Source organism: Balaenoptera musculus, chromosome 7 (genome assembly GCF_009873245.2).
Source record: "Balaenoptera musculus isolate JJ_BM4_2016_0621 chromosome 7, mBalMus1.pri.v3, whole genome shotgun sequence".
Taxonomy (NCBI): domain Eukaryota; kingdom Metazoa; phylum Chordata; class Mammalia; order Artiodactyla; family Balaenopteridae; genus Balaenoptera; species Balaenoptera musculus.
In genome coordinates, this window is record NC_045791.1 from 94247378 (window position 1) to 94275192 (window position 27815).

The window sequence follows — 27815 nt, forward strand, 5'->3', positions numbered from 1 at the left end:
GCGCTCAGGAGTCTTGGTTGGCCGATTCTGATGAGTTTGAGAGAGCCTGTGGAGAAGTGAAGGCTGATGGGGTATCCTTTCTCTCCACAGAACTTCCTTCAGGGACTGCTCACCAAGGACCCCCGGCAGCGTCTGTCCTGGCCAGACCTCTTACATCACCCCTTTATTGCTGGTCGTGTCACCAGTGAGTCCTTAGGGTTCCCAGGGCTCTTGCATTTCCCTAGTACTCTACCCAATGCAACCCCTGACCCCAACGTCTGGATCCAACATATATTCTTTTCCCCACCAACTTGAAATTTCTCCCTAGCCCTTTGCATGACCCTTGCCACTTCCCTTGTAACCCCAATCCCTCTTTTTTTTCTAAATTTTATTTATTTATTTATTTATTTATTTATTTATTTATTTATTTATTTATGGCTGTGTTGGGTCTTTGTTTCTGTGTGAGGGCTTTCTCTAGTTGCGGCAAGTGGGGGCCACTCTTCATCGCGGTGCGTGGGCCTCTCACTATCGCGGCCTCTCTTGTTGCGGAGCACAGGCTCCAGACACGCAGGCTCAGCAATTGTGGCTCACAGGCCTAGTCACTCCACGGCATGTGCGATCTTCCCAGACCAGGGCTCGAACCCGTGTCCCCTGCATTGGCAGGCAGATTCTCAACCACTGCGCCACCAGGGAAGCCCCTCCAATCCCTCTTTGTCACTTTGTCAAATGGGTCTCCTTCCACAGAAGCCTGGAGATGCTGAAGTTGTCTCTGGCCAAATGGAAACAGTGGCGCAGCTCCAGTGTGATCACCTGTCCCCCTCTTCTCTCCTTGCAGTACTAACCGAGTCAGCAGGCCCAGATTTGGGTACCCCATTCACCAGTCGCTTACCCCCAGAACTTCAGGTCCTAAAGGACCAACAGGCGCATCGTCTGGCCCCCAAGGGCAATCGATCTCGCATCTTGCGGCAAGCCTGTAAGCGCATGGCTGAGGAGGCCAAGCAGAAGGTGTGTGGGGCAGAAGGGCATGTATGACATAGCCAGGCTAGTGACTGGGGGAGTTGGAGAAGGAGGGTGACTTTCTAGGGTTGGGAAAGGACCACGAATAGGATTCATAGTGCCTTATGACAACCAAATAGTTCTGACTCAGTGTCTCATTTCCTGCAGAAACACCAGAACACAGGACCTGCCCTCGAGCAAGAGGACAGGACCAGCAAGGTGGCTTCTGGCACAGCCTCTCTGCCCAGACTAAAGGCCACTCCTCAGGAACCAAGCCTCTTGACTGGGGTCTTAGGCTCAGAAATGAAGAGCAGCTGGGCTGAGTGGAGGGCTGGAGAAGCTCCCCCTGCACCTTGGTGAGGAGGGTAGAACCAGGGATTTATAGGATGAGGTCGCTTGCAGATCTTTGGCTCCAGTCAAAGCAAATACAGCATGGTCCCTGTCACTCACTACTGCCTAAATGTAGACAGGGCCCTGGGAGTCTTGAGTCCTGGGTGCCTGAACCGTAATTCCGGGTATTGATACTTTCCTGATTCATCAGGAAATGTGGAAGCTTTCCTTTCTCTATGTCTCAGTTGTATTGATACATTAACTGAAAAGGAAAGAATCATCTCCACGCGAAAGGGAAGATTATTTGAGTTGAGAGCTATGGGTGAAAACCGCCAAGGTAGCTTTGAGGAGAAGATCCAAAGTGGGAGGGCAGTCAAGGATATGCATGTAGTGGACCTATCCTGTCCTGGCCAGATCCTAGAAGGACGTCTCCTCTAGCCAATCCTATATGGCTTATATGAACTCTAAGCCTCACAGGTCTGGAACTCATCTTACTCCCTGCTTCCTCTGGCAGGGAAAACTGGATCACCCAGGATTGTGAGCGAGCATTCCCAGAGCTGAGGCCAGAGGTGGTGGGCCAGCAGAGCCTTGATGCAGTGGACCTAGAAAATGAGGTGAGACCTAGGGGCTCCTCCTGGCCTTGTCCCTGCCATGGGATATTGGGTCTTGGTAGATGTTTTCTGGAACAGTGATTCCCAACCCTCCAAGGAATAGCTCCCTTTGTGTTAAAAATTGCTTTCTTATTATTTATAGATTTTAATTGCATAGTATCTGAACATTTAATTATCAAAAATTGGAGTACATAAGTAAAAAGGAAAGTCCCTCTTGAGCCTTATTTCAGTCCCAGAGGTGTCTGTCTCCTTCCAAACTTTTTGTTCTTTTTCATATGTATGTATGTATATATATATATATATATATATATATATATATATATGCCTACATAGAATATATAGTTTGGCTGTTTTTACATTACTGAGTTCATACCATATGTATCGTTTTGCCTCATGCATCTCTTACATGATCTGTTCTAGAGATCTTTCTACATCTACTTCAGTCTTTTGTTTTTTTAGGGTTTTAACTTTTTATTTTGAAAACATTTCAAACTTAAAGAATAATTGTGAAAATAGAACCAAGAATTCTTATATACCCTTTCACCCAGATTCACCAATTGTTAAAATTCTGCCACATTTGCTTTATGGTTCTCTTTCTCTATACATGGACACATCATCTTTCTGAATCATTTTAGGGTAAGTTGCAGACATGCCCCTTTACTGCCAAATATACTTCAGTGCGTATTTGCTAAGATCAAGGTGATGCACTTGCACCACCTCAGTGCAATTATAGAAGTCAGAAATTTGACACTGATATGATTCTGTTACTTAATCTACAGTCCATATTTAGATTTTGCCAATTGCTCTGGTAATGTTCTTTATAGCAAAAACATGTTTTTCCCCCGGTCCACAGTCCAAATCCAGTGTTAAGCGTTGCATTTAGTTGCTATGCTTCATTAGTCTCCTTTAATCTGAAACCGTTCCTACTCTTTCTTTGTCTTTCGTGCTTGATAGTTTTTAGGTGCACAGGTCAGTTATTTTGTAGAATGTTCCTCAAATTGATACTTCCACATAATTAGATTCGAGTCATGCATTTTTGGTGGGCACACTACATAAATGATGCATTGTCAGTACTACAATCTTTTTCACAACTTAGTATGTCCTAATATGGATGTGCCATGGTTGATTATTCCCTTACTGACTGGCTCTATGATGTTTCCAATTTTTTTTATTATAAACCATGCAGTGGGCATCTTTCTAGGTGTCTCTTTATGCACACCTGCACATCTTTCTAGGTGTCTCTTTATGCACACCTGCCAGTGTTCTCCAAGAGACTTTTCAAGACCCCTCACTTACTGCCAACTCTACCTTTTTAAACGGGTGGCTGAAAAAAATACATCTGTGCCAAAGGAGTCACTGGCCTTTTGCAGTTACTTCATGATTCCTCAGGTTGGGAGCTACTACCCTTGAACCTGACACACTCCTCCTGACCTCTTTCACTCCTTGATGCCTCAGGAGCCAGACAACGATGATGATGAGTGGCGGCACCTGCTAGAGACCACTGAGCCTGTGCCCGTCCAACTGAAGGCCCCTCTCGCCCTGCTGTGCAATCCCGACTTCTGCCAGCGCATCCAGAGTCAGCTGCATGAGGCTGGAGGGCAGGTAACCAGCAGAAGCATACCATGGATGAAATTGGAGACTGTTTTCACAGATAAGGCATTAAAAAACTTTGATTGACATAAGGAGAAAGAAAGTTTGTCCCTTTCCTATTCTCTTTCACTCCTTCTGTTTAATTCAAGGAGATTTGCCAACCTCCGTTAGTAATACAGAAAGAGCAGACCTTGGGTTTTTCTTTCTGAAGGGAAAAGTATTCCTCTAGAGCAGGGATCAGCAAACTTTCTGATGGAACTTTTTTAGGCACTGTTGTCCAAGAGGAAAAAATGGAGGATATCATGTAACTACTTCTATAATGAGAGAAAACACATTTCCACAAAATTAAAAATATGTAACAATTTAAGTGTGTAATATTTTCTAATGCAGGTATACTAATGAGAAGAATGAGATTCTTTTTTAGGGGATAACATCTTGCTTAATTGGTGTTCATAATTAGTATTCTCTCCTACAAAGCCTTTCCTTGCGTCTCTGAAATGGTGATCTTCTTTCCTGGGAACTCACCGAAATATGTTGCATGCATCTCTCTCTCTTTTCTTTAAAGTTTTTTTTAATTTAATTAAATTAATTAATTAATTTATTTAGGCTGCGTCAGGTCTTAGTTGCGTCATGTGGGATCTTTCGTTGCGGCAAGCGGACTTCTCTCTGGTTGTGGTGTGTGGGCTCCAGGGCACCTGGGCTCTGTAGTTTGCAGCACGTGGGCTCTCTCGTTGAGGCGCACGAGCTCAGAAGTTGTGGCGCGTGGGCTTAGTTGCCCCGCGGTATGTGGGATCTTTGTTCCCCGACCAGGGATCGCACCCGCATCCCCTGTGTTGGAAGGCAGATTCTTTACCACTGGAAAGAAGTCCCTTTTCTTTAAAGTTTTAAAAAATAATTTTTAGTAAATTTACCAAGTTGTGAAATCATCACCATAATTCAGTTTTAGAATATTTTCATCACCCCAATAAGATCATTCTTAACTATTTACAGTTAATTATCATTCCCACTCCTAGTAACAGGAGACTACTTTCTGTCTATTATATTTGCGTTTTCTGAACATTTCATATAAATATGATCATACGATGTATAGTCTTTGTGTCTGGCTCCTTTCTCTTAGCATAATGTTTTTGAGGTTCATTCATGTTGTAGCGTGTATCAATACTTAATTCCTTTTCATTGCTAATTAATATTCCGCTGTACGGATATATCACATTTTGTTTATCCATTCCACTAATTGATTGAAATTTGGATTGTTTCCAGTTTTTGGCTTTTATGAATAATGCTGCTGTGAACATCCATGAGGAAGCCTTTGTGTGGACATATGTTTTCATTTCTCTTGGGTGTATGCATAGGAGTGGAATTGCTGGGGCATATAGTAAATTTATGTTTAAGATTTTAAGAAACTGCTGAACTATTTATTTTCCAAAGTGGCTGCACCATTTTACATTCTCACCAGCAATGTATGAGGGTCCTCATTTCTCCACCACCTTGCCAACATGTATTACTGTCTGTCTGTTTGAGTGTAGTCATTTTAGAGAGTGTGAAATAGTATCTCATTGCCATTTTAATTCACATTTTGCTAATGACTAATGTGAGCATCTTCTCATGTGCTTACCAGACATTTGTGTTAATATTTCTTCTTTGGTGAAATAGCTAATCATTTCTTTGGCTCATTTTTAAGTTGGGTTGTTTTCTACTTGAGTTGTAAGAGTTCTCTGTATCTTCTGGATACAAGACCTTTATCAGATGTATGATTTGCAAATATTTTCTCCCAGTCTCTAATATGTCTTTTTATTCTCATAAGAATGTCTTTTGAAGCACAAAGGTTTTAAATTTTGAAGTCCAGTTACCATTTTTTTCCTTTGTGGATTATGCTTCTGGTATTGTATCTGAGAAATCTTTTTTAAACCCAAAGTCTTGAAGATTTTCTCCTATGTTTTTTCTAAAAGCTTTCTAGACTTTTAGCTCTGACATTTAGGTCTCTGACCCATTATGAGTTGATTTTTGTATATATTGTGAGGTAGGGATATAAGTTCATCTTTTCGCATGTGGTTATGTAATCATCGCAGCACCATTTGTTGAAAAGACTCTCCTTTCGCTCTTGAATTACCTTGGCACCCTGCACCTCTCTTTTGGCCCTTCCCTGTCCTCCTTGTGTTGGATAATTTTTCAGTGGGGAAGGAGGTTAACAACTCTGCCTCCAGGGTAAGGCTTTCTGAGTTAGAATTCCAGCCAAACTACTGTGTGTGATTATTGACTACTTACTTAATCTATCTAGAAGCTTCAGTCTCCTGGTCTATAAAATGGGTAATTGTATTTACTTTACAATCACTAGGGTTATTGTAAAGATTAAGTGAGTAAATAAGTGAACAGATTCAGAACAGTGAGTAGCATATTGTAAAGCACTTGATGTAAACGTTCGTCTTCTTTTGAAGAATAACCTTTTAAAAAATAACCATTTAAAAATATAATACTGTCCTGTATAAGAATAAGTGGTAGGTAGAATCTGGCCTGCAGGTCATATTTTGTCAACCCCTGATCTAGAGTTGAATATAATATGTTTTGTCTATCTGGAGTTGAGCGACATTGTTTTGTGCCCATTGTTTTTAATTTTCAGAAATGTGTGTGTGTGGTTTCATTTTGTTTTAAGGTGAAGAGCTGGAGAAGGGAGGGAGCAGATAGGAATGTCACTGGGTCTGTCACTGACTGAGGGGAGGTGTTCCCCCCTCCCCCCGGTTTGGTCACCTCTAAGTCAGGTGACCTGGCCATCTATATTCCCCTTTCCTGGTACACTTTCTCTGTTCTCCTTTTCTGGGTTTTAGATTCCCAAAGAAAGGAATGAGAACATTTGGTCTGCTTTGTCAACATCTTGGGGACACTTGGTATCTGTGACTCTCCTTCCTTTACCTCTCATAATATCGATTACTGTCTCTTTCCTTTGTGTCACCCAGATCCTGAAAGGCGTGCTGGAGGGCGCTTCCCGTATCCTTCCTGTGCTCCGGGTCCTGAGCAGTCTTCTCTCCAGCTGCGGTGACTCTGTTCCCTTGTACTCCTTCTGCCGTGAGGCAGGGCTCCCCCGGCTGCTGCTCAGCCTCCTCCGACACAGCCAGGAGAGCAGCAGTCTCCAGCAGGTAAGCGCTGCGCCAGGAGCCTCTCAAGACTTACCAGAATTTCTTCTCTTTGGATTTCTTTTCTTTGAACTGCCATCTCTATTTGGCCCAACTGCCTTTTCTTTTCTTCTTCTCCTCTCTAGTTAGTAGATCATGAATTGCAAATTCTCATGTCTTCCGAGGCCAGGCAGGTAATGTCATCAGTGAAGTAGACTGTGTGTGACTATATGAATCAGTGGGAATGTGAGAAACTGAGATCTTGTGCTCAGTCGGAACGGGGCATCCTCTCCTCAGCGCCAGCTCACTGTTGCTAGGTGGGAATATGGGCTCAGTAGTACCAGATCCTGCAGTTTTCCAAGAAAAGCTAGAAATCCAGATTTTTATGTGCAATTTCCCAATATTTAGAGCACTGTGTTTTGAAAGGTAAAATCCTAGGCTTTACCGGACTGATTTTATAGAGCAGGGTACTGAAATTCAGAGATTAACTAACTCACACACGGGCACTGCCTTGTCAGTGGTCATGGAGATGATAAGCGGGAGAGCTAGGAGTGAGTCTCAGTGTCCACGTCCCTGTGCTGTGTCCCAACGCAGCTGAGCTGAGAGGCCAGAATGCAGAAATGTTTAACGTGGCCAAGGCTTGGCGGCTGGAAGCTGCACTCTGCTGATGAGTGTTAGTCTTGAGAGTTTTTAAGGAATTTAGAAAAGAATTTGAGCTATTTTGAAAAATAGAACCTCCTAAACTCCAAAATGCTGTTCAGGCCCAAACAAGACACATTTTCTGGCTGTTTACAGCCCGTCGGCCGCCACTTTGTTGCCTCTGGATCTCCTCTCTCTGTCCAAACGCTCTCTTCCCTCTGTCCCTTTCTGTTTGCTCAGCCTGACTGGATATCTGACACCCTTTTCCCTTAGTCTTTGTTTCCATCCCCTACATTGCCCTAACTCTCTGTCCTCTTCCCTGGCAGCAATGTTGGTATGGGACCTTCTTACGGGACCTGATGGCTGTGATTCAGGCCTACTTTGCCTGCACCTTCAATCTGGAGAGGAGCCAGACAGGTGACAGGTGGGATGAGAGGCAGTTTTGCTCTGTTGGCCAGTTTGGCTTCAGTTTCTACCCCCATTTCTTCCCATCCCCATTAGGAAGAGGCTAAGTAAGGAGAAGCCGTGATTTGTGCCAGGTTTAGGGGTCAGCTGAGTGACCTCTTAGAGTCCACCTAGTCCTCTTAAGGACCCCAAGACTCCTCCAAGTTTGCCCACGGAATTTCAGCTTCTAAGGGTTAGCAGTCACACTAAATGGAAGGCTCAGGGTGTGAATAAGCTAGAGAAAATGCCAAAGAGGCCTGGAGGTATGTATGTGAGACTGTGTGTGTGTGTGAGGGGAGAGGGGAGAGAGCACTCTGATGTGTTCCTTTGCAGAGATTCTCCTACCTGCCCTGAACTGACCCATTCACAACATGTGGGCTTTTAGTAGAGAGATGAGAAGAAACCACGGACTCATTTTTTCCTAGCCTACAGGTATTTCAGGAGGCTGCCAACCTCTTTCTGGAGCTCTTGGGGAAACTACTGGCCCAACCAGATGACTCTGAGCAGACTTTGCGGAGGGACAGCCTTATGGTAATCTGCTCCCCCTTCCAGATTTCTGTCTGTGGTTTTCCCTGTGTTTCTCCCATCCTCTTTCTTATGGCTCTGTAGGGTTAGATCGAAGTAATACAACAAATGTTTGTTGAATGCCAGCTATGTGCCATATGCCATCTGAGTAAGAGAAAGTCCCCATCTTCAAGGGATCAGGGCTAGTCTAATAGGAGAGATGTGATCAAGGACAACAGTGTGAAAAGTACATTAGAACTTCATGTAAAATGCAGAAGCACCACTGAAGAAGACTAACGCTACTTGGAGGGTCATAGAAGAAATCTTTTTTTTTTTTGGACCCGCCATGCAGCATGTGGGCTCTTAGTTCCCTGACCAGGGATTGAACCCGCGCCCCCTGCAGTGGAAGCACGGAGTCTTAACCACTGGACCGCCAGGGAAGTCCCTAAGGGTCATAGAAGAAATCTTGAAGAAGGAAATCATCTCTGCTAGGATTTGAAGAATGCACAGAAGTTTTCCAGGTGGATGAGGCAGGAAAGTAGGGAGGACATTCCGGTAGAAAGAGCAACCTATATTAAAGCCCAGAGGCATTAAGCAGTGTGGCCTATTTTAGGGAACCACAAATAGAAGTATTTCTTCTTGAATAGACTTACAGATCAGCTAGTATTCCCAACCTTGTTTGTCCTACAGACTAGTAACCTATGTGGGTTCTCTCTCCTGGACTCTGGAGGTGAGGGATGGGAAGGGAGACTTGAAAGAGAAAATAGTTGAGTTCTGACTGATGTCAGAGGAGACAGAGAGGAACATGTTCAAGGAAGGAGACAATTGCCTGGTCGTTGTTCAGACTGGAAACTGGGAGCACAGATCTGGGCTACATTCCTACTTCCAGCTAGCAGCTAGCAGTCCATTCAGTCTCTTCTCTTCTTTTTTAAATAAATTTATTTATTTATTTATTTTTGGCTGCATTGGGTCTTCATTGCTGCGCACGGGCTTTCTCTAGTTGTGGCGAGCGGGGGCTACTCTTTGTTGCGGTGCGCGGGCTTCTCATTGCAGTGGCTTCTCTTGTTGCGGAGCATGGGCTCTAGGTGCGCGGGCATCAGTAGTTGTGGCTCGTGGGCTCTAGAGCGCGGGCTCAGTAGTTGTGGCGCTTGGGCTTAGTTGCTCCGCGGCATGTGGGATCTTCCCGGACCAGGGTTCGAACCCGTGTCCCCTGCATTGGCAGGTGGATTCTTAACCACTGCGCCACCAGGGAAGCCCAGTCTCTTTTCTTCTGAGAGCCCATTTTAACATCCCTCACCCTTTCCGGTCAGGAAGCTTTTAACATCTAATGTAAATTTTGGCCAGTAGTGACTCACATTATTGGTCAACACTTCTCATATGTCATTGTGCACTGAGTAGCATGGGGAGTTTGGAATAAATTCCCCACCTCTCGAAATTCTGAATCATTGACTGGGTTGGGAAGGACCCATGAATCCCCAGGAATTCTTATACTCAGGGTCCACAGATAATACTTTGAGAAACATTATCTAGGGAGTAGCTGATCAGAATAAAAGGACACCTAAAATTCCTGTCCTTGAAATGTGAAGGCAGTTATATTGCACTTTCTGTGTGAGGAATACTTAGAGTTCATCAGTTGGTCCCCCTGGGTTTTTCTCCTCCTTTCTCAGGTTCTCCGGGAACTCCTGCTCCTTACCCTAAGTCCAGTCAGTTTTCTGATGTGCCTGCTGTGTTAACCCTGCCTTGTCTCCCTTAGTGCTTTACTGTTCTATGTGAAGCCATGGATGGGAACAGCTGGACCATCTCCAGAGCTTTCTACTCCAGCCTGATGACCACACAGCGGGCTGTGTTGGACGGGCTCCTTCATGGCTTGACAGTTCCACAGCTCCCTTTCCACAGCCCCCCAGGTAACTGGATTGGGAAGGTAAGGTTCTCTTGACCTACTTGTCGAGTAGGTCCAGCTCTGCTCTTTCTCCTGCCATTACCTAGAATAGGCCTGGCATTTAGTGAGTGTTAAATAACTATGAACTGAGAGAAAGAATGGGGAATCTGAAACAACCAACGCCTTCCTGCATTCTTTGCCTTTCTCGCAGGAGCCCCCGAGGTGAGCCAGCCGCTTCGGGAGCAGAGTGAGGATCTGCCTGGAGCCATGTCCTCGGCACTGGCAGCCTTATGCACTGCTCCTGTGGGGCTGCCTGGCTGCTGGGAAGCCAAGGAGCAGGTCTGAGCTACAATTTTTTTGTTCCTGTCCTCCTTGTTGCCAGAGTAGAGGAGGCTGGTCCAGCTTTTCAGAAAGGCAGAAAAACAAGCTTTTATGCCTCCCTTTACTCAGTACTTCCAGAAACAGATGCTCCCACTAGGTTTGGGCCACTTGTAGAACATGATGTAGCCAAAATCCCAGAGCCCTTGGCCAGCTGATTAGAGAGCTCAGTGACAAATCGCCCATGTGGTGGGGTAGCTGATCTGAAGCCACCAGTGATGCTTCCTCAAGGGTTCAAGATTCAGATTTCCTGTTCCCTTTTGGTTAGCAACACTTTCCTCTGTACCTGCCTGCGGAACTTAACTAGGCCTTGCCTTTTGGTTCTCCACTGGCCATGAAGACTGGGAATGGAATGAGGGCTGAGGTTCCTGGTGAATCTGGGGAAGAGTGGCTAGCAAGGGGTTGAGAGTCCTGATTAGTTAGAGATATGAGAGGAATGGGATTGGAATAATGGGAATGGGATTGAGTCTTCAGGTATGTCTCTACAGATCTCTCGGCATTTGGCAAACCAGCTCACTGAAGACAGCAACCAACTGAGGTCATCCCTCATCTCTGGCCTGCAGCATCCCATCCTGTGCCTACACCTTCTCAAGGTACTGCCTGCCCATTAACTCTTGGCCTTTCAGACTTCTTTTTCACCCCAAGGACTAAGAGAAAGAGAAAGAGACACTGAGAGAAATGAGAGACACCCCCCCCCACCCCGCCTTGGAGGACCCCTTTCTACTTTTAAAACTGTTCAGCTGAGATGGCCCTACTGTCAGCCAGTCCTCAGCAGAACCGAGAAGTATGCGCATCTCACAGTCTTTCAGCAAGAGGCAGAAGTGGCCTGAATTTCTCTAATATCCCTAGTTGTGGATACTAGATCTGTCGAGAGGCTAGCCTGCTTTCAGCTGAGCCTTTCAATCTAGGAGCCCAGGGGCTGCTCTGCCTCCCTGACAGACTCCTTCCCACTCCCTTTAGGTTCTCTACTCCTGCTGCCACGTCAGTGAGCCCCTGTGCCGTCTTCTAGGGCAAGAGCCCCTGGCCTTGGAGTCACTGTGGAAGTTGGTCCAGGGCAAGGTAGGCCAGCAGTACGAGTGGGCATCTCTTGGGGGCCCCACCATCTCAATCAGAGGAGCCTCTGGTATCTCGGGTTTCCTTTGTAGGTAAAGGTAGTGGATTGGGAAGAGTCTGCTGAAGTGACACTGTACCTCCTCTCCCTTCTTGTCCTTCACCTCCAAGATCTGCCTTCTGGGTGAGTCATAAAGCAGGGTCTCTCCACTGAAATCTTCCACCCACATCGCTCACCCAGACATGGATTGTGGGGAGTGACACCCTACAGCCTATCCTTAGGAGGGATTGGGACAGAGAGTGTGAGGGTTTCTGTACAAAGAAGAGACCTAGATTCCCACCAACTTTGTGCCTTGGAGGTGGACATGCAGCCTAGGTGGAGAGTGCCATCCAAGGGAGAGGGCAGGCCACGCAGCAGCCTCCTTTCACACCGCTACATGCCTTGATGTATCTCTTTATTCCAGAATGGAGAAGCTAGGCAGTGAGGTTGCTACTGTCTTTACCCATTCACACGTCGTCTCTCTTGTGGTGAGTTTTCAACCTTCATCTTCCTCCACTTTTCACCCTATCATCCCACTCTTCTGCAAGCAGGAGAGTCATTTCCTAATTTGCAGCTGTTTGTGAGGCATTCTTCTGGACCAAGACAGAAATAAATCCTCTCTGCCTGTCCCGAGTACCATTCAGATGCGGACATTCCTCCGCCTTGTCTAACTCTCCACAGAGCGCGGCAGCCTGTCTGCTGGGACAGCTTGGTCAGCAAGGGGTGACTTTTGACCTCCAGCCTGTGGAGTGGATTGCAGCTGCCACACATGCCCTGTCTGCCCCTGCGGAGGTGAGCCCTACCAGGGAATGCAGAGACGTTTTTTCTCTGACTCAAATGAGGTCTGCGTTCAGGGAGAAAGACTGAAATGCCAGCAATCCTAGAGGAAACTAAGGAGTGTGAGAGAATCAAGGCGTCTTTCCTGTCCTATCCTTCTGCCCTCGGATAATAGATCCCTCTGAGCCCAGACTGTCAGGGCTTTAAGTTTGTTGTTAACTTGCAGGACCTCTGAAGGGGGAGGGGGAGGCAGTGTGTGTGTGTGTGTGTGTGTGTGTGTGTGTGTGTGTGTGTGTGTGTGTGTGTGTGTGTGTGTGTGTGTGTGTGTGTGTGTGTGTGTGTGTGTGTGTGTGTGTGTGTGTGTGTGTGTGTGTGTGTGTGTGTGTGTGTGTGTGTGTGTGTGTGTGTGTGTGTCTCTCACTCTGGCACTTGCCTCCTGAAGGATCTCCCCTCCAGCCTCTCTCCTCTCCAGTCCATTTTCTTCACTGCCACCAAAGTGAGCTTTCTTAAAGGAAAACCTGCCCATTTGTTCAACCAGTAATTATTTCACACATAAATATAGTAGTGAGTACCAGGCACTAGTCTCAGCTCTGAGAATACAGTAGTGAAAGGAGAGACAAAAAAATCTCGCCCAGGGCTTCCCTGGTGGCGCAGTGGTTGAGAATCTGCCTGCTAATGCAGGGGACATGGGTTTGAGCCCTGGTCTGGGAAGATCCCACATGCCGCGGAGCAACTAGGCCCGTGAGCCACAACTACTGAGCCTGCGCGTCTGGAGCCTGTGCTCCGCAACAAGAGAGGCTGCGACAGTGAGAGGCCCGCGCACCGCGATGAAGAGTGGCCCCCGCTTGCCGCAACTAGAGAAAGCCCTCGCACAGAAACGAAGACCCAACACAGCCAAAAATAAATTAAAAAAAAAAAAAAAATTCTCGCCCATGTGGAGCTTGTGTAAGTCCTCAGTGGCTTCCCACGGTTTCTGGGTTAATGTCTAAATTGGTTAGCAGGCTACTCAAAGCTCATCTGTTCCCTCTGGGCTCTCTAATCCTGCTCCACCAAAGAGTTAACGTTTCCAAAGTTCACTGTGGTCTCTCACGACCTGCCTTTATGGAAGCTATGACCTCTCCCTTCCTCGTCTGCCTTTATGGAAGCTATGACCTCTCCCTTCCTCGTCTGCCTTTATGGAAGCTATGACCTCTCCCTTCCTCGTCTGCCTTTATGGAAGCTATGACCTCTCCCTTCCTCGTCTGCCTTTATGGAAGCTATGACCTCTCCCTTCCTCATCTCCCTTTTATTATTATTTTTTAAAATTTTATTTATTTATTTATTTTTTAACATCGTTATTGGAGTATAATTGCTTTACAATGGTGTGTTAGTTTCTGCTTTATAACAAAGTGAATCAGTTATACATATACATATGTCCCCATATCTCTTCCCTCTTGCATCTCCCTCCCTCCCCCTCATCTCCCTTTTAAACTTTTAATCCCATCAGTTTCCTACCTCCAGGAGGCAGAGCTAGCACTCTCAGCTGTGCCCCGTTCCCTCTCCACAGCCCTCCCTGGCAGCCTCTCATGTAGCAAGCATCTTCCTAAACTGTAGTGGTTTGTCTGGCTGCTTACCCTACTGACTGTGTGTCTTCAGGACAGAGTTAGTCATTGAACGAATAGGCAGGAGCCAAGACTCCGAAGTCCAAAAGAACCCTCCCCACTACACCAGGCTGAAGAAGAACTCCTTCTGCCTGACTTGGAGTTGGGAGCACAGGCCTGTGTGGTCACCTCACCCCTCTCAGATCTGCTCTCTTCCCACCTCTCTCCGACAGGTCCGGCTGACTCCACCGGGTGGCTGTGGATTCTATGATGGCCTCCTCATCCTTCTGCTGCAGCTGCTCACCCAGGTACAGCTGCATCCTAGGACGGATGGGACGTACGGAGAGCTGCTTTAGGGAACCACTGGCCAATAGGAAGGAAGAAGCAACACAGTCACCTCTCCTCTCAAAGCGCCTGTGATGGCCTTAAATTGGGCCCATCTGCCGTCAGTACGGACCCTTTAAGGGGAACCATTCAGCTGCATCCCTTGGGATTCAGTGGGAAGAAAGCTGTAATTCCCTGGTTTCCAGTAGACATACACATGGGTTGAGAGGTCAGGGGTTAAGATGTGATAAGTGAGGGAACTGGGACAACAGGGAAATCCTAGGTGGGAAAACAGAAGGAATTATTTCTGGGACTCCTCTTCCTCGTAGGTCAGGGACAAGAGTGAAAAAAAGGCATTTTGACTCCTGTCTTGGACCTCCTCGTTTACCCTCATTCGATTTTGTCTCTAGCAGGGGAAGGGTAATCCGATAAGGGTCGTGGCTAGCTCAGAAATGTGGGCCATTCTGTGGCACCGCTTCTCCATGGTGCTGAGGCTCCCCGAGGAGGCATCTGTACAGGAAGAGGAGCGGTCACTGTCCAGTCCACAAAGCCCAGAGCCAGACTGGACGCTGATCTCACCCCAAGGTATCTTTCCAGCAGCACGGCCCCTTTTGTCGGGCCAGTGTGTTGATTCCTCTTCAAGAGGAAACAGCTTAGAACTGGGTTAGCCCATGGGGATGGCTACTGCTGCTGCTGCCTGGGGAGAGGATGGCAGAGTCTATGCTGGAGCTGCTCAAGGACGGGGAAGGGACTGAACAGGTGGTAGCCCTGAGAGCCCTGGGGACACAGGGGCATCCTGACCTCTTACCTGCTCCACTGGGTCTCCATTCTTGGTGTTTCCAGGCATGGCAGCCCTGCTGAGCCTGGCCATGGCCACCTTTACCCAGGAACCCCAGTTATGCCTGAGCCACCTGTCTCAGCGTGGAAGTATCCTCATGTCCACCCTGAAGCATCTGCTTTCGCCCAGCTTCCTGCATCAACTGACCCAGGCGTGAGTTGGAGCTAGAGGAGGGAGACCAGAAAATTCAATGTTGGCTGTTGGGGGTAGGAGGAGGGGAAGGCAGGAGAGAAAGAGCTGACAGCTTGAGCTATGAGGCAAGAAATGGGATTACTGAGGTTGGGGAAGGAGAGCTGGACTAGGGAATTTGAGAAGAGTCGGCGGAAGAAAGCTAAAGAGTGGGTGCGCCAGACTGAGTATATCCTTCCACTCTCCCCTCCTTAGGCCTCAAGGGCCTGAGTTTCTCCCCGTCGTGGTGCTCTCTGTCTGCCAGCTCCTCTGCTTCCCCTTCGCCCTGGATGTGGACGCTGACCTCCTTGGAGGTGTCTTGGCTGACCTCACAGACTCAGAAGTCACAGCCCACCTGCTGCAGGTACTGGGGAAGCTACCCAGGCAGGAAGGTGGGAGAGGAAGGTGGCCCAACCTTGTGTACTCAAATTCACTTCCCGACAGCTCTGGGGCTCTCGCAGGCCCCTGTAGGAGTGCAGCACCTGGCTTGGTCTAAGAGTTGGAGTGGAGAAAGCATTCGGGCCTGAACAGAGGCATGTGGTTGAAGCTGGGCTGGTGCCTCTTCTCTCCATCAGTCCAATATCTGGATTCACTTGGAGCCCAGTGGGGCGGATATCTTAGTCTAGGCCCTGGAGACTCAGCTCCTCAGCTGGGAATCACTTCCTTGGAAATTGTTGGCATTAAGCAGTGAGCGGGTCTCTGAAGCAGAGAGACTAAGTCCTTGCAGAGCAAGGCATGGACTTGGGAAGGACCTGTTCTCCTGGGCTCCACGTTGTGTCTCACGTGCGGTGCTGTGGCTCAGGTCTTCCGGCTCTCTGTGGTATTCTCACCAGAGTTTGGCTTTTCTCTCTCCCAGATTGTGGGCTCCGTCTCGTTATCTAGCTGCAGTGTGTTCTCCCTCTCCCTGAGCTCTTTTGCCTGCACCCCTCCCCCTTCTCCAGGTCTGCCGCCACCATCTTCCACTGACACAAGCCGAGCTGCCCATCAGTCTGCTCACACGCCTGGCCCTCTCGGAGCCCCTCTCTCTCAATCAGTTTGTGAGCACAGTAGCCGCCTCCCCTACAACCACCATCTCATTCCTCTCAGCTGCCCTCCTGGGCGACCAGCCGCTGCTGACCTCTGACCTTCTCTCCCTCCTGGCCCACACCGCCCGGGTACTGTCTCCCAGCCATTTGTCCTTTATCCAAGAACTCCTGGCTGGCCCCGATGAATCCTATCGGACCCTGCGCAGCCTCCTGGGCCACCCAGAGAATTCTGTGCGGGCCCGTACTTACGGGCTCCTGGGACACTTGCTCCAGCACAGCGGAGCCCTGCGCGGGGCCCTGCAGAGCCAGCTAGGACTGCTCAACCTTTTGCTGCTGGGGCTTGGAGACCAGGACCCTGCTGTGCGGCGCGCTGCCAGCTTTGCTGTGGGCAATGCAGCCTACCAAGCTGGCCCCCTGGGGCCTGCCCTGGCAGCCGCGGTGCCCGGTATGACCCAGCTGCTTGGAGATCCTCAGGCTGGTATCCGGCGCAATGCCGCATCAGCTCTGGGCAACTTGGGGCCTGAGGGTTTGGGGGACGAGCTGTTACAGTGCCAAGTGCCCCAGCGGCTCCTAGAGGTGGCGTGTGGAGACCCCCAGCCAAATGTGAAGGAGGCTGCCCTCGTTGCCCTCCGGAGCCTCCGACAGGAGCCCTGCATCCATCAGGTACACCCGAGGGGACTTAGGAATCACCATGATGGGGCTGGTTTTCACAACATTTTTCTGAGATAGTCTTTAAGGAATTGGGACATCTAGAAATCCAAGCTGTGTCCTTCTCTGGGAGCAGGAAACCCAGGGGCCGTGACTTGGTCATGAGTTTTTCATCTAACATTTCGCACGTGGAGAAGGGAGGGGACCTGGAAGAGGGCTCCACTGGGCTAGGAGATGCCTGGGATCTCAAGGACCAGTGTTTCTCTCTTCTGGAGGCTGTGCAGGAGGGAGGTGAGGGAAGACTAGACGTTGAGGTATAGAGTGGTTTCATTCTGAGGGCCACGAAGGTGCTAACTATCTTTTTTAGCACTTACCATGTGAAAAGTACCATGCTAAGCATTTTACCTTTATTATCTGGTTTAAGCTTTGCTTCTCATTTTGCAGGCAATAAAACTGAGGCACAAAGAATGTAATAACTTGTCCAAGTTACAAAGCTAATATGTAGGATTGGACTTTTGAACTCAAGAGTCTAAGTCCAGAGCCCATGCTCTTTTTTTTTTTCCTTTGGCCATGCCACACGGCATGTGGGATCTTAGTTTCCTGACCAGGGATTGAACCTGTGGCCCCTGCAGTGAAAGCACGGAGTCTTAGCCACTGGACCACCAGGGAAGTTCCTAGAGCCCATGTTCTTAACCACTGCTTTACTCTGTTTTTTCTTTTTTCTGCTCAATTTTCAGTATATAAACAGCCCAATGGAAAAATCATACATCTACCTATGATAAAGCTAAACCTCCAAATTATAATAGTTCAATGTGGTAGCATTGGGTGGTTCATGCCGAAGAGAAGTTTTGACAGGATGGTTATGATATATATTAGAGTTTTTTGGCAATCTGTGTGGGGAAATAATAAAAGGGATTCTTGGTGGTAAGGAGGTCCAGACCCCTTACCTGGTCTAGATCCACAGCTGGGAGTCTCACCTTTTGGCTTACTTTTACTGCTGCATTTATTACCTCTTCCTGGGGACAAGTGCATGGCTCCTTTGGTGCCTTGGTTTCATGGTCTGTAACCAAAGAGAATGGAAATAGACCTCTGGTCCTGGTGATTCCTGTCTCCAAGGTCTTTTTCCCACACAACCTATTTTGAGTCCCCAAGAGCTCATTTTCTTTTTCTTCCTTTTCTACAGTGGGAATTGCTGGGCCAAATCACAGTCCTCTGCATGTCGTGTTCTATCATCTCTCTCTATCCCACAGGTGCTGGTGTCCCTGGGTGCCAGTGAGAAATTAGCCTTACTCTCTCTGGGGAATCAGTTACTGCCACACAGCAGTCCCAGGCCGGCCTCTGCCAAACACTGCAGGAAACTCATTCACCTCTTGAGGCCAACCCACAATACATGACCCCAGATTCCTGGGGTCCAGCCTCCAGCCTTCATTGCCCTACTGTTGTCAACCCTTCCTTTTTCTGCTCTACAAGCCACCAACTCAACCAAGAGCTAAAGAGACTGAAAGAGATAAGCTGCCAATCAACTGATTTGAGAACGAGAACCTAGAAGAGATTTATGTATAAAGCTCCTTTTTTCCCCCAGATTCAGGATGATTTCAGCCAGTAAACTTCATTGTTGTTGGTGCCAGAGGAGATTCCTTTCTTCTCTACATCAGGGGGTCTTTTCTCCAATAATGTGCCTTTAAACCCAAGGGACATGCCTCCTGGACCTTAGGGAGACACCTTCTACCTGAGAGGTCTCTTCCTTTCTGGAGCTCCTGAAATCTTCCCAGCAGGTTCTTGTTTTAGATGCAATGGTCCCAGGACAGTGATGAAGACAGAGTCTGCCTCTAGGGGATAGCCTGCTGTGGGGATAAATGCCATCAGTCCCTGTTATGGAGGGCTCCCCAGCCTGTAGCCCCCATTCCCATCCATTGGTGGGGGTGGGAGTGTACCTTTTCTTTCTTCCTTCCTTCCTCCCTCCCTCTTTCCTTCCTTCCTTTCCCTTCCCTCCCTCCCTCTCTCCTTCCTTTTTTCTTTTTTTTTTTTTTAACCCTACTTGGAGCTGCCAGGGTAAAGAGTTGAGAGGTTCAGCTCTTTTAGCTGATGTGTGATGCTGGAAGCACTGGTTTTCTGTTCACAGAAGATCCTGGTTTGGGAGCTTATTTATATCTTTTCCTGCCTTCCAGCTTCCTCCATCCCAGATGAGCTGCATGTGATCACCTACTTCCAAGCCAGGGCCAGTGGAGCTGAAATAGGAAAGGATAGGATTAAACAGAGGGATAAATTGGATTGCTTTCTGATCTCAGGCTTAGTGGCTAGTTTTAATATTTGGTGGAGTTTCAATGTATAGGGAAGCCCAGCTGCTTTAGAAGGATGGCTGTTTATGGAGATTGTGCAGTTTACCAGAAAGGGATGTTTGGCAGGCCCATTGGTTAGAAGCATAATCCATCCTGGAAAGCTTAAACCTTCACTCACTGGATAGCTTGCAACCAGCTTCCCAGAGCCCTAATTTCTCATCTGTAACATAGGGAGACTACTTTTTGTCCTTCCTTAAATTCCACTTGTTTTAGAAATGAAAGATGAGTAAGGTGCCTTTATTTTTATAAAGAATTCATTTAGACCTCATCTTCATTGCCCACTGTCTGTGTTTATATTTTGGCAAAAATAACATTTTTTTCTAGAGACCACCATAATTTCCTCCTATCCAGATTATTTCAGTTCAGTTCAATATATATTTATTTATTTGTTTGTTTTTTAAAGTTGTTTATTGAAGTATAGTTGAATTACAATGTGTTAATTACTGCTGTACAGCAGTGACTCAGTTATACATACATATATACATTCTTTTTCATATTCTTTTTATAAATTTATTTATTTATTTATTTATTTTTGGCTGTGTTGGGTCTTCGTTTCTGTGTGAGGGCTTTCTCTAGTTGCAGCGAGCGGGGGCCACTCTTCATTGCGATGCGCAGGCCTCTCACTGTCGCGGCCTCTCTTGTTGCGGAGCACAGGCTCCAGACGCACAGGCTCAGTAGTTGTGGCTCACGGGCCCAGTTGCTCCGCGGCATGTGGGATCCTCCCAGACCAGGGCTCGAACCCGTGTCCCCCGCACTGGCAGGCGGACTCTCAACCACTGCACCACCAGGGAAGCCCTCATATTCTTTTGTATTATGGTTTGTCACAGGATATTAAATATAGTTCCCTGTGCTATACAGTAGGACTTTGTTGTTTATCCATTCTATATATACCAGTTTGCATCTGCTAATCCCAAATTCCCAATCCAACCCTCTCCCAGGCCCCTCCCCCTTGGCAACCACCAGTCTATTTTCTACAACGTATATTTATTGAGTCCTTTCTATATGCCAGATGCTATTCTAGGCACTGGAGGTAAAGCAATGCCTGTTTGTCATAGAGTTTCCATTCTGGTTGGGGAGACAGTGGGCTTATTAAAATGAGTGAATTGCGGACTCCCCTGGTGGCACAGCAGTTAAGAATCCACCTGCCAGGGCTTCCCTGGTGGCGCAGTGGTTAAGAATCCGCCTGCCAATGCAGGGGACACGGGTTCGTGCCCCAGTCCGGGAAGATCCCACATGCCGCGGAGCGGCTAGGCCTGTGAGCCACAACTACTGAGCCTGCGCGTCTGGAGCCTGTGCTCCACAACGGGAGAGGCCGCGACAGTGAGAGGCCCGCGCACCGCGTTGAAGAGTGGCCCCCGCTCGCCGCAACTGGAGGAAGCCCTCACACAGAAACAAAGACCCAACACAGCCAAAAATAAATAAATAAATTTATTAAAAAAAAAGAATCCACCTGCCAATGCAGGGGACATGGGTTGGGGCCCTGGTCGGGGAAGATCCCACATGCCTTGGAGCAGCTAAGCCCGTGCGCCACAACTACTGAAGCCCGCATGCCCAGATCCCGTGCTCTGCAACAAGAGAAGCCACCGCAATGAGAAGCCCGTGCACCGCAACGAAGAGTAGCCCCTGCTCGCCGCAGCTAGAGAAAGCCTGTGCGCAGCAACAAAGACTCAACCCAGCCAAAAATAAATAAATAAAATATTAAATTACTTATAGAAAACTTTAAAAAAAATGAAGTTTTTAGTATGTAGGAATGTGATAAAAGCTTCAGAGAAATATAAAGCAGGAAGGGGGGGATGAGGAGTGCTGAGTTGGATAGCCAGGGCAGACCTCACTTAGAAGGTGACATTTGAACAAAGACATTTGAACAAAGCAGTGCAGCTCTCTGAGGGAAAAGACTATGCAGGGAGAATGGTCTTCAAAGGCCATTGGAGTATGGCCATATGGAAGTATGCCTGGAGTGCTTGAGGAGCTATGAGGAGGCCAGTTTGGATGGAAAAAGTGAAGAAAGGGGAGAACAGTAGGAAACGAGGACAGGAAGGTAATGGGGACCAGATGTAGGCCTTAAAGACCTTACATTTTACGTAGAGTAGGGATCTATTGGAGAGTTGGATCAGAGGAGTTCTGAGATCTACCTTATGTTCTAAAAGATTGTTCTTCCTTCTTGTATTGTGATGGACAGTGAGGAATGGGGGAGGATGGGAAGTAGGGTGGGCAGTTAGGAGGCTATTGTAATAATCCACATGAGAGATAATGGTGTCCTGGACTGGAGTGGTACCAATGGAGTGGTGAAAAGTAGTCAGATTTTGAATATATTTTGAAGATGGAACAAATAAGTTTTCTTGACTGATTGGATGTGAGAGTGTAACAAAGGAAAACAGTCAAGGATGACTCCATGGTTTTTGGCCCAAGCAACTGGAAGGATGGAATTGCCATTAACTGAAATGAGGAAGGCTGTTAGTGGAGTGGTAGTGGGTGGGAAAACTCTAGTTTAGTTTTGAACGTTAAGTCTATTAGCTGGAAATTTTCAAACGTACACAAAAGTAGAGAGATTAGTTCAGTGAACCCCATCACCACTTCGATAGCTACCATATCTATTCTTTTTTTACTTAAGTATTTTGAAACAAATCCTGGGCAACATATGTTATCCATGAGTACATCGGAATGTATCTCTGACAAATCAGAAATTTTGTTTTTCACAAAACCACAGTACTTCACTAAGACCTGTCTGGATTAACACAAATATGTACACAGTATTGTGTTTTTAAATCTGGATTTTTTTTTTTCCTAAAAGGTAACCTAGGGGGAATTACCTTGTAAAGGAATTATTTGCTTTTTCCAAATAATTTGTTAAACACTAGCTTGAAATATTTTGCTTATCTGATATGTAAACAATTTAATGTAGAGAAATTAAATTTACATCCAAACTTTTTAGGCTATTGCATCAAGCAATAATTAATAATTTTATGAGGAAGCATAATAAGAAAAATGTTCCCATCCTTGTGAGCATACAATCTAAAGGATTAGAAATATGTAAACAGGGGCTTCCCTGGTGGCGCAGTGGCTAAGAATCCGCCTGCCAATGCAGGGGACACAGGTTCGAGCCCTGGGCCAGGAAGATCCCACAAGCCGCGGAGCAACTAAGCCCATGCGCCACGACTACTGAGCCTGCACGATAGAGCCCGCGAGCCACAACTACTGAAGCCCAGCGCCACAACTACTGAAGACCACACGCCTAGAGCCGGTGGTCTGCAACAAGAAAAGCCACCGCAATGTGAAGCCCACACACCGCAACGAAGAGTAGCCCCCCACCTCCCGCTGCAACTAGAGAAAGTCCGCATGCAGCAACGAAGACCACGCAGCCAAAAAGAAAAGAAATATGTAAAAATATGTAAACAGTTTTACATCTAGCAATTATCACACAAAGTGCTGAGAGGATTTGGAATGAAAGTCTGAGTAGTGCCTGGAATTTAGAGAATGTCTGGAAGGTTTGAGCATTTGTGCTTGTTTTGAGTGCATATGTATTTTAACTTTGGGGGAGGGGAGAAGGAACTTAAAGTTTTTGAACACATAAAAGTAGAGAGATGGCATGCTAAACCCCCCAATACCCTGATCCCACAAATTCAGCTGTTATCAACATTTTATCACACTGGTTCTACCTATTCCCTTGTTTAATATTGTCATTGCTGTATTTTTAAATAAGCATTTTTTTGAAATAATTTAAAATTTAAAGAAAAGTTGTAAGAACAGTACAAAGAACTCCCATATACCCTTCACCCAGATTCACTAACTGTTAACATTTTGCCACAATTGGTTTCATCATATTTTTCTGAACCATTTGGGAGTAAGTTGAAAATACCATGCCCCTTTACCTTTAAAAAACTTGTGTTTCTTAAGATCAAGGATATTTACTTATATAACCACAGTATAATTAATGGGATTAATGAAATCAGGAAATTCAACACTAATACTATTAACTAATCTACAGCCCATATTCAGATATTGCCAATTGTTCCAATAATGTTCTTTATACCAATTTTTCTCCTGGTCCAGGATCCAACCCAAGATCATGCTTTGTGTTTGGTTATGATATCTCTTTTGCCTCTAACCTAGAACCATTCCCCATCCTTCCTTTCTTTTACGATAGTGATTGATATTGAGTATATCTGATGTTTCTTTGTGATTTGAGTATATCTGATGTTTGGGTATATCTGATTTTTTTGTGTGATTTGATTCCAGTTATACATTTTTGGCAGAAACACTATATAAGTGATGATGTGTCCTCTTAGTACATCATTTCTGGAGGCCGATGATGTTGCGTTTTCCCATTATTGGTGAAGTTACCTCTGATGACTTGGTTAAGGTGGGCCAGGCAGATTTCTGTTGCTGTTTTTTTTTTTTTTTAACTAGACTTTATATTTTAGAACAGTTTTAGATTTAAAGAAAAATCAAACAGATAGTGCAGAGAGTTCATATATTATACCTTGCCCCTACACACAATTTCCCCTATTATTAACATCTTACATTATTTTGATACATTTGTTACAATCAGTGAACTAGTATTGATATACAGTTGACCCTTGAAAAACACAGGGCTTGGGGGTGCTGACCCTCGCACAATGGAAAATCCGAGTATAACTTTACAGTCAGCCCTCCATATCCGAGGATTCAACCAACTGTGGATTATGTAGTACTGTAGTATGTATTTATTGAAAAAAATTCACATGTAAGTGGATCCATGTGGTTTATCAAACTTGTGTTGTTCAAGGGTGAACTGTATTATCAACTAAAACCTGTATTTTATTCAGATTTCCTTAATTCTTACCTAATTTCCTTTTTCTGTTCCAAGATCTCATTACACATCATTTAGCTGTCCTTGGGCTCCTCTGGCTCTAACAGTTTCTTAGAAGTTTCTTGTTTTTGAGGACCTTGACAATTTTTTTTTGAACATCTTTATTGGAGTATAATTGCTTTACAGTGTTATGTTAGTTTCTGCTGTATAACAAAGTGAATCAGCTATATGCATACGTATATCCCCATATCCCCTCCCTCTTGCATCTCCCTCCCACCCTCCTTATCCCACCCCTCTAGGTGGTCACAAAGCACCAAGCTGATCTCCCTGTGCCATGCAGCTACTTCCCACTAGCTATCTATTTTACATTTGGTAGTGTATATATGTCCATGCCACTCTCTCACTTTGTCCCAGCTTACCCTTCCCCCTCCCCATGTCCTCAAGTCCATTCTCTACGTCTGTGTCTTTATTCCTGTCCTGCCCCTAGGTTCATCAGAACCTTTTTTTTTTTTTTTTTTTAGATTCCATATATATGTGTTAGCATACAGTATTTGTTTTTCTCTTTCTGACTTACTTCACTCTGTATGACAGACTCTAGGTCCATCCACCTCACTACAGATAACTCAATTTCGTTTCTTTTTATGGCGAGTAATATTCCATTGTATATATGTGCCACATCTTCTTTATCCATTCATCTGTCGATGGACACTTAGGTTGCTTCCATGTCCTGGCTATTGTAAATAGTGCTGCAATGAACACTGTGACCTTGACAATTTTGAGAAGTACTGGTCAGGTATTTTGTAGGATGCTCCTCTACTGGAACTTGCCTGGTGTTTCTCATGCCTAGACTGGAATTATGGGTTTTGGGGCGGAAGATCACAAAAGTAAAATGCCATTTTCATCATATATCAAGGGCATATACTATGTACATGACTTAGGACTTGGTGTTGACCTTGATCACCTGGCAGAAGTGATGTTTGTCAGATTTTTCTACTGTTACTACTTTTGCCCTACTCCACCTCCCTTTCCATACTGTACTCTTTGGAAAGAAGTCACTCTGCACAGCCCAAACTTAAGGAATGGGGGTTATACTCCCCCTCCTTTAGGGCTGAGTATCTACATAATTTGGGGGGAATTTTTCTGCATAGGAGATTTGTCTCTTTATCACATTTGTGAATATATTCAACCATTTATTTATATCAGGGACTCATGGATATTTTATACTTTGGGTCATAAACCACTATTTATTTAATTTTATTGCTCAAATTGTTCGAGCTTTGGTCATTGGGAGTTCTTGCAGTTAGCTCCTGTGACATACACCCACCAATCTGTTTTTTTGTTTGTTTTAGGAACACTTTCTTTCTGGCACTACCAGATGCTTCAGGCTCATTTTGTATATTTCCTGTCCCAGTCTGAGAATCAGCCATTTCTCTAGGGAGCGCTGGTTCCTTGTAATGTAGTGGTATTAGAAACTAAGACCTGGATGCTACCTGTGCTCGTTGCTACTAGGGTGTTTGCTATAGTATTTTAAAGCGAAAGCAACCCCCTGGCATCATGTTGTTTAATACCTTAAAGTGTCTGTAAAAAATAAGGATATCTTCTTAAAAGATGTCAAAATGTCAAAATGTCCTGTGGCTGCCAGAAAAAATTACCACAAATTTAGTGACTTAAAACAACAGAAATTCTCTCACAGTTCTGGAAGCCAGAATTCTGAAATCAGGCTGTCTGAAGAACCCCATTCCCTCAGAATGTTCTAAGGAAGAATCCATTCTTGCCTCTTCCACTTTCTGGTAGCCCCAGGCATTCCTCTTCACTCTGATCTCTACCTCCTTGGTCACACTGCCTCTTCCTTTTTTCTGTGTATTCTCTATGTCTGTCCCATCTCCCTCTGCCTCACTAGGGACACTTGTTATTGGGTTTAGGGCCCACCCAGATAATCCGGAAAAATTCCTTAATCCTTTCAAGATCATCCTCTCAAAATCCTCAATCACATATTTTGCCATATAAAGTAATATTTACAGGTTCCTGGAATTAACACAAGGATATATTGGGGGGGGGTCACCATTCAGTAAACTACAATAACTAAAAAAATTAGTAATGATTTCTTAACGTTATCTATGTTAATATTCCCCCATCCATGTTCAGATTTCTCTATTGTCTCAAAAGTATCTTTTTTGCAGTTGGCTTATTTGAATCAGGATCTAAACAAGGTCCACTCATTGATGTAATTATGTCTCTTAAGTCTCATGATATAGAACACCTCACTCTTTTTTTATACTCTGAAATTGTCAGAGAAATTAGGTCATTCCCCTATACATTGGCCTACATTCTGGATTGGTCAAATGGCTTTCTTGTGACGACGTTTCTCTTTATTTCCTGAAAACTGGAAGTTGGAGCCAAAAGTTTGATTAAGATTCAGATTCAACTGATTTTTAGACAAAAATACACTACTTCCTAAGTATTAATGTGTAGTTCAAATTGCATCACATCATGAGACATAATTTATAGCTGCCCCACATTTCATGATCTAAGATTGATTAAAATACACAAGTGATAGCAAATGTCCTTTCAGTGTAAAAGTCCCCCATCAACCCTCTAATGATTTTAGCATTTATCAATGACTGTTGCCTAAATCAAATATTTATTAAGCATCTTTATTCTGGTCCCGATTATTTTCCTTAGGTTAGTTTCATCTTTTATTGTCCCCTTTATTTCTGTACCAGACTATTTAGAAAAGTTCTTTTCACCCTCCAGCTCTCTTGAGATCTCCAAATCCATTAGGTCTAGGGACATCTGAGACTGAGGGGGTACAATCTGTCTTGCCTGGCGAGATAATTAATTGAGTCAGTGTTTCCTAAAATTCACACTTGGAGCCCAGGAAGCAGGTGGTTGTAATTGGAGCCTGTTGGGTGGGTGGGGTTAGGGGAAGGTGGGTAGAGGGAAGCATGGCGGATCTGGCGATCTCTCCTTTCCTGGGGTCAAACTCAAAGGCTTACTGGAAGGAACTACAAGAAAATTCTTTAATAAAGCCTGAGCGCTTTGATTTTAGAGGAGCGAATTAAGGCATGGCCGAAGAAAGAGTCCATAGGGGTTAGGTAGAATCAAGGTATAGCGGGTCCTGGAGCGCCAGAGCTTAACCTTTCAGGGATTTAACCTTGAGACTACATCTCCCAGAATTCCACTCGGCGAGTCCCACCCCCGTTGAAGCGATTGCGTGTGCGCGAGCCCTGTGACCGCCTGCCCTCCCAAACTCGACAATCCCGGAGATTCCGCGCGCCTGCCTCCCTCCCGCTGGGATCGCCCCTTCAGGCCCTCAGTCCGTCCGCTGGGGGCGCGCGCAGTGCGTGGCTGGTGGCAGCGGTGCCGGTGGCTGAGAGCGCGGGCCGTGTGGCCGTGCGTGGTTGCTAGGGGCGCCTGAGGCCGCCCGCTCGCCCGGAAGGCCAAGGGAGGAAGAAGCCCGGAGCCGGCGCCCAGCCGGGGCGAAGCTGAGTCCGCTGGGTGAGTGTGGCCGCGGAGCCGGGAAAACGACCCTCCGCCGCGCCGACTCTCCCGCCCCTCCCTCTGCCCGAGTCCTTTCACGCGGCCCCCAGCCCTCTGACCGCTCCTGCCCCATCCCCTGGGAGGAGAGGGGGCCGCGTCCTCCCACCCTACCAGGACTTCGCGCCTCTTCGGAACCCTTCTCCACCCCCCCCGTCCGCCCCCTTCCCCGCCACGCCCAGTGAACTTAGTCGCCCCGCCTCTGGGTGCCCCGAACCCTGCGGCACCCTCTCACCCTGGGCC

At 46.3% G+C, this 27815-nt stretch overlaps 2 protein-coding genes across 5 annotated transcripts in view; both read left to right on the forward strand.

The window, feature by feature from the left end:
* The window catches only part of STK36 (serine/threonine kinase 36), a 28586-nt gene extending 9025 nt beyond the window's left edge, over positions 1-19561 (forward strand). For 2 of the 4 annotated variants that reach the window (XM_036858496.1, XM_036858497.1), the window contains 21 exons: positions 91-184; positions 815-984; positions 1144-1331; positions 1820-1919; positions 3372-3518; positions 6458-6637; positions 7579-7676; positions 8122-8227; positions 9954-10104; positions 10291-10418; positions 10946-11050; positions 11418-11516; positions 11603-11691; positions 11972-12035; positions 12229-12339; positions 14138-14212; positions 14639-14813; positions 15072-15219; positions 15451-15598; positions 16176-16922; positions 18158-18895. In XM_036858496.1, coding sequence (XP_036714391.1) covers positions 91-184; positions 815-984; positions 1144-1331; positions 1820-1919; positions 3372-3518; positions 6458-6637; positions 7579-7676; positions 8122-8227; positions 9954-10104; positions 10291-10418; positions 10946-11050; positions 11418-11516; positions 11603-11691; positions 11972-12035; positions 12229-12339; positions 14138-14212; positions 14639-14813; positions 15072-15219; positions 15451-15598; positions 16176-16922; positions 18158-18301 — 3267 coding nt within the window. In that variant the 3' untranslated portion in view covers positions 18302-18895. Of the gene's footprint in view, positions 1-90; positions 185-814; positions 985-1143; positions 1332-1819; positions 1920-3371; positions 3519-6457; positions 6638-7578; positions 7677-8121; positions 8228-9953; positions 10105-10290; positions 10419-10945; positions 11051-11417; positions 11517-11602; positions 11692-11971; positions 12036-12228; positions 12340-14137; positions 14213-14638; positions 14814-15071; positions 15220-15450; positions 15599-16175; positions 16923-18157 lie in introns of all 4 variants that reach the window. The other 2 variants (XM_036858495.1, XM_036858493.1) reach the window with 2 other exon arrangements.
* A 7713-nt stretch (positions 19562-27274) lies between these two features.
* Positions 27275-27815, forward strand: part of TTLL4 (tubulin tyrosine ligase like 4) — a 37960-nt gene continuing 37419 nt past the window's right edge. Inside the window, exon 1 of the mRNA XM_036857554.1 lies at positions 27275-27533. The gene's annotated coding sequence lies outside the window, so the exon portion shown is untranslated. The remainder of the gene's footprint in view (positions 27534-27815) is intronic.